Source organism: Numenius arquata, chromosome 24 (genome assembly GCF_964106895.1).
Source record: "Numenius arquata chromosome 24, bNumArq3.hap1.1, whole genome shotgun sequence".
In the NCBI taxonomy this organism is placed as follows: Eukaryota; Metazoa; Chordata; class Aves; order Charadriiformes; family Scolopacidae; genus Numenius; species Numenius arquata.
The window spans coordinates 6,399,535-6,405,338 of NC_133599.1; the positions used below are offsets into that span (position 1 = coordinate 6,399,535).

The window sequence follows — 5,804 nt, forward strand, 5'->3', positions numbered from 1 at the left end:
GTCCTCTGCCTGCTTTTTGGGCTGGCTGGAAGCGTCCTGTGACCTTCCTTTGCATCCCTAACGCTGTGCAAATAGTCAAGTTGGAATACCTTCCCAGCACTTGCCCTCCTGCAGTGCTCCTTGGCCCTTCTCCCCCAACTCCTGCTGTCCCCTGCAAACTCCCCTGGTCTCTGAGCCCCTGCCTGCAGGAGATTTTCACTGGGGAAAATCACCCCATCTTCACCCCACCCTCACCCACCTATGCTGAGCCCCATCGGGGCGGGCAATGTGCTGCAGCACGTTACTGGTGATGGGGGATGCACCAGCCACCGGCCCCATCCCTGCTCCGCTCTCTGGCAGAGGCTCTTGGCTGTTTATTTGCTTTTCAGTCTCGGGGTGACCTTTTCCTCTGCATGAAAAGTTCAGCCCTCGCAGGCGGCGGGTGAAGCCATCCCGCCTCCCACCCGCACGCCGCTGGCTCAGCTCTCGCCTGCTCCCGGGGCCAGGCTCTGAATCCACCCGCCGAGGCTGGATCTGGCAGATTTGGGTGTCTGCACAGAAGAATCTCCCAAACCTGGGGGGATACGCGCTACAGGAAGGGGTTTTGGCTGTGGATTCTTCTGCAGAGGGATGAAGAGCTGAGAATGGGGACGGAAAACCTTGGCTTTCCCCATGCCCAGGGGAAACACCGACACAGCAATTTGCCTTGCTCTTTCTGTCCCTCTCCCTCTATGAACCGCCTAAATTTCTCCCCAGCTCGCAGGTCCCGTGGCCCCTCTGATGCCTCGTCCACCAGTGCACAGTGGATGTGTCCAAGGCCAGGGCTGGTGCTTACACACACCCCTCCTGGCCATTTTCTTCCCCAGTTCCTTGCTGGTACTTGGAAAACAGAAAATACCTATTTACAGTGAGTGAGAAAGCAGAAAAGTGGAAAATGAGGTCAGACCACCCAAAGCTGGCTCTAAATTCAAAAGACACTGAAAAACCCCTCACGATGGGTGCTCCCCACCCCTGGTTGCTACCCTGTCATGGCACAGGCTCAGGATGCTTGTAGAACTTTGAATGACCTTCACTGAATACCCTGACTCCAGGAGCTGGGGATTTACGAGAAACCCCAGGACAGAGATCCTTGCCATGGAAATGCTGTGTGAGCACCAGCACCTTCCTCCAACCACTGACAACACCATTCCCCTCAAAATGTGTGCGGGGACCTGGTTCGGGGAGCTGGTCCACACAGGGCTCCGTGCCTAGAGCAGGAGATCCCATGCCTACACCAGGTCCCACCATGCCTGGAGCCCCACCATGTTTTGGTCCCTCTGTCCCTGCTGTGGCACCGGGACAGTGCAAAGCTCCGTCTATGCAGGGTTTGGATCCGACTTTATCTACACCCCCCCAGCTTGGACCCTGCACTTATCTCTGCTCACAAGCAGGGGGGTTTCTCGCCCAATGAAGCTGTGAGGACAGGGGTGGCCAAGCAGGCTTCCTTGGGTTGAAAAACACCAAAATGCTTATTCCCAGGCTCTGGGAATATTGTTTCCTCTTTCTCTCACAAAGAGTCAGCAGGAGCCTGGCCCTGTGTGGCAGGGGGGGCTCTGTCCATGCCACCGTCCCTCCCCAAAGCCACCCCGGAGCTGCCCTGGCACGGGGACAGGACTCTGCGGGCCCCAGGCTGGGGGCGGCTGCCACAGCTCCCCGATTCCCACGCAGCCGGGCAATCTCCGGGAGGATCTGCAGCGCCCGCGGCCGCGGGGCTGGGGCTCAGGCTCCAGCTTGTGGAGCTCAGTGGCTCCGGGCGCTGGCGTCTGCACTGCCTGTCGGGGCAGAGCCATCCCTTCCCCTGCCCGCCGTCCCTGCCTGCGCAGCCGGGCAGCGCTGGTCCCGGGTCCCACAAACCACCGTGGGAATCCCTGGGGACACGGGCGCATCAGCATGGGTGACCAGAGAGGCTCAGGGTGGCAGCAGGGGGCTTTGGAGCCCGACTGTAGGAATTAGGGGCAGATTTAGGGGGATGCCAATGACTGGCGAAGCTCTGTGCAGGATTTGTGCGCTCCCATACCCTGCGGGGTCCCACAAATCAAAGCAACACCAGAGTAAGCAGCAGAAGGTCCTGTTTGGGGATACTTTTGGTACAGGGCATCGGGGTCCCTATTGTCTTCCCAGTGTCCAGCAGCATGGCCGTCTCACCGTGCCATCTGGGTACGGTGCCCAGAGGGGTCCCTGCTGCAGCAGCAGCTCTCCAGCCCCTTCCCAAGGTGGGGGCTCGGGGGGGCTGTGTCCTCGGCCATATCCGTCTGTCCCAGTGCAACTGGCATTTGGTCAGAGCTCACTGTCGCACAGCTTCCTTCGGGCTCCACCTCATCCATCCCGTCCCCTGTCCTGCAGGAGGGGCCCAGGGGTCCCCACCAGTCCACCAATGTCCTGGCCATGTCAGCTGAAGGACGATGGGCCCCCAGGCAGGGATGTCACCTCCTGCCACGTCCAGAGCCCTAGGTGGTGGCCCTGACTGTGTCCTTTGCCCCGCTGTGCCAAGGGTATGTGGGTTGTCCTCTGCAGCTGTGCCAGCCCGGCTCCTGTGGTGCCTCTGTGTGCCCCAGGATGGGGGGAACCAGCGCCTGCACTGGCTTCCCTGGGGCCACTGTCCCTGTCCCTGGGCCGCAGACAGCAGTGGCCTCACTTGCCCGCTGGGATCCCATTCTCCCCACCGCCCGCCGAGCCAAGGGCCACCTCCATCCTGCTCTTCGGGTGCTGCGCGTCCACAGGCTGTCCCACCGGGGCTGCGTCGAACTGCACCACTGCAGAGAGAAGGCGCTTGTTACCCCCCGGCCAGCGCTGGGACGTGGGGCAGGATTCAGCCCCGAGGGGAGCTGGGGAGTGGAGCCAGCCCTGGCCCCCACTGCCATCCCACGTGCAAGACGGCAGAGCCCCATGTCCCTCACAGCCACCCCAGACCAAGGGAGGGTGTCAGAACGTCCCTCTCCAGGCAAGTGGGAGGTGAAACCCAGCGGGGGATGTGAAGGGCAGAGCCCAGCCAGTGCGGGGGGACACGGGACCACCACCCTGCAGACCCATCCCCACCCACGGGATTCCCCGTGGAATCTCTGATTCCCATGGGGAACTACTCGGAGATGGGACGCGGCTGTTGGGGACCTCATCCTTCGGAGGGTCCTGTCCCCCCGACCCACGGCGCGGCGGGGGGTCCGGTACCTGCTCGGCAGCTGTGCCGGGCGCGCACCACCTGGATCGCCTGCTGGTTCTTGAAGCGGACGAGGCCCATGGTGATCTCGGCGTTCCAGCCCGGGTCCTCCTGGGCGCAGCGGAAGTCGATCTCGTGGCTGTCGTCCATCACCACCGTGAAGTAGATGTGCCGCTCCTTCCACTCCACGCACTCCACCGCCTTCATGCGGGCGAAGCTCAGCTCCTTGCGCCGCGAGCCCTTGGGCTCGAAGAGCTGCAGCCCCTTCTCCGTCAGCAGGCACCGCTTCTTCTTCCAGAGCTGCAGCAGCCCCCCGCTCCGCTTCTCCAGCACCCCCTCTCTCAGCACCTTCTCGGGGGTCATAGCGGCTCCTCTGCCCCCCCAGGACCCTCAGCACCTTGTGTCGGTGCAGCCGGGCATCACCCACGGGGGGATTTCCAGCCCCTCCAGTCGGAGCCCAGCTCCCCAGGGCCAGGACCCCCACGGCAGCCGTGCTGCCCCCGGGGGACTCGCCGCCCTCAGCTGGCTGGCTCTCAGAGGGGGTGAGCGATGGGGTGCCCCATGCCAGCTGCCAGCCCTGTTGCCGGGGCTCTCTTCCCTGCCCCGTGCAGCGTGTGGGATCCCCGACGCCGCGCGCCCCAGGAGCTGTCGCTACATGCCCGGCCGCTCTCCCACTCGCATTCCTCCCCGCCTCGCCTGGCCCCTCCTGCCGTGCAGGCACCCTTCACGCCCAGGAGAAGCCCAGCCAGGCCTGGTGCAGCCCCGCTTCACCCGGGAGGCGTTTTCGGGGTGCCTGCAGGCAGGCGCTGCCCCCGGGGTCCTCCCGTGAAAGGCGGGGGGGGTGCAGGTCTGCACGGCAGCGGGGCCGGGCAGGGCTTGGAGCCTTCTGCACAGCAGCCCAGGCATGGGGTGCAGTGCCAGATGTTGGGGTTGCAGTGCCAGATGTTGGGGGGGCCGTGCCAGCTGGCACAGGGCTATAGCGTGCAGTGCTGGGGGGGGACAGGGGGCTGTGGGGTGCAACACCAGCCAGGCAGAGGGTTATGGGGCACAGTCTCACTTTAGGGATGGGGTTGTGGGGTGCAGTTTCGGCTGGGGCAGGGGGCTGTGGGTACAGCACCAGCCATTCCAACCAGGGCAGAGAGTTGTGGGGTGCAGTGCCAGCTGGGACAGGGGGCTATGGGGTGCAGTGCCAGCCAGGCAGGGGTTGTGGGGACCCCTGGGTGGCAGCCCGGGAGGGGGGACGCACACAGACAGGAGATGTCTGGTGTCACCACTCTGAGATGTCTCCTGCAACGGGGACAGCCCTTGACACCCACACAGCCCTGCACCCAAGGGTGCTGGCCCAGCCCTCAGCACACAGAGCTCCCGTCCCCCAGATCCCCTGGATCACAGGGGGTGGAAGCCCCCAGCCTGTCCCACAGCGTCTCCCAGCCTGGTGTGACCTGTGCAGGGTGGGATGCACCCCCGGAGCAGAGCCGGGGCAGCACGGCACAGCCCAGTCCCGCCGGAGTCCACCCTCCCCTGCAGCGAAACACCCGTCTCCTTTCCAGCCCATCTTGTTCCCGGCCACCGCAGCCTCGTCTGTTCCTCTGCCAGCGCCTGGCACAGAGGGGCTCACCGGGCCATGCCAGCGGGGACATCGGGGACCTTCATGCTGGCCGTGGGCTGCCAAAGGGGGTGATGGTCACAGCCTGCTGAGCGGCTGGATGTGCCCCAGGAGATACTGAGGGTGCGGGTCCCTTTGCCCAGGTCTAGAAGGGGAAAAAATCCCCCTGGGGATGTGCCGGGGTCACTGTCTGGGGCTGGTAGCCGGCAGGTCGGCCCCCGGCTCCCTGGCTCACAGCTGCTGTCCCCGCGCTCGCCTCCCAAATCATCCTGCTTGTGCCCCCACAGACCCCAACACCCCTCTGGTGTCCCCAGCTGCAGCCCCTCTTGCCCCAGCCTCTCCATGTCCCCCGTCCCTGCTGGGGGCATTGCCTTCAGCCGACGTGGCTGGGGGGCAAGTCTGCAGCGCTGATGAGATGCACCTAATTATCCCTCATTAAGAGGGCAGGGCAGCGGCTGCCGGAGCGAGGAACTGGTTCGTGCTCCCTGGGGCCAACCTCGCCACGCTGGCAGAGATCCCGGCGGTCCCAGGAGACCCAGTTTGGTGACGTCAGGCGGCCCCGGCACCCCTGCGGCTCTCGACACCCCCACAGACAAAGGAAGCACGGGGCTGGGCACAGCCGGGGCGGGGGCAGCGCAGCCTCGGAGGTCATCCCGAGCACCCCAGGACCTTTGGGAGGAGCAGGGCAGATGTGTGGGTTCCCTCCCTGAAGGAGCATCTAAGGCTGCTTTCCCACGCACAGGGATGCTGAGCCCTGGAAATCTGGGGGTGAGTAGTTTTGGGACTGTCGCTCCTAGCTGTGCTCTGGCGAGCTGGGATGTCCGTGGGCACTTTTTGTTCACCAGCCAGCCCCCTTTCCTTCCTTGCCACCCTGAGGAGAGCCAACCCCCCCACCACCACCCCAGGCCCCAGCTCCGTTGCCTTCTGCCTCTCCGGGCTCCAGCCACCACGGAAAGGTCATTTTCCCACAGCCATGGATGTGAAGGAGCTTTGACCAAGTCCTTCTCCCCTCCTCTCTCCCTGGCT

The 5,804-nt window shown here is 64.4% G+C and overlaps 1 protein-coding gene across 1 annotated transcript; it reads right to left on the bottom strand.

Annotated features, from left to right (window-relative positions):
- Window positions 1–2,649: 2,649 nt before the first annotated feature.
- On the bottom strand, window positions 2,650–3,535 carry PHLDA3 (pleckstrin homology like domain family A member 3). Its single transcript, XM_074163454.1, has 2 exons — window positions 3,184–3,535; window positions 2,650–2,771 (listed from the first exon to the last, which is right to left on the bottom strand). The coding sequence occupies exons 1-2, from the start codon at window positions 3,533–3,535 to the stop codon at window positions 2,650–2,652; spliced, it is 474 nt and encodes a 157-aa protein (XP_074019555.1).
- Window positions 3,536–5,804: the final 2,269 nt, after the last annotated feature.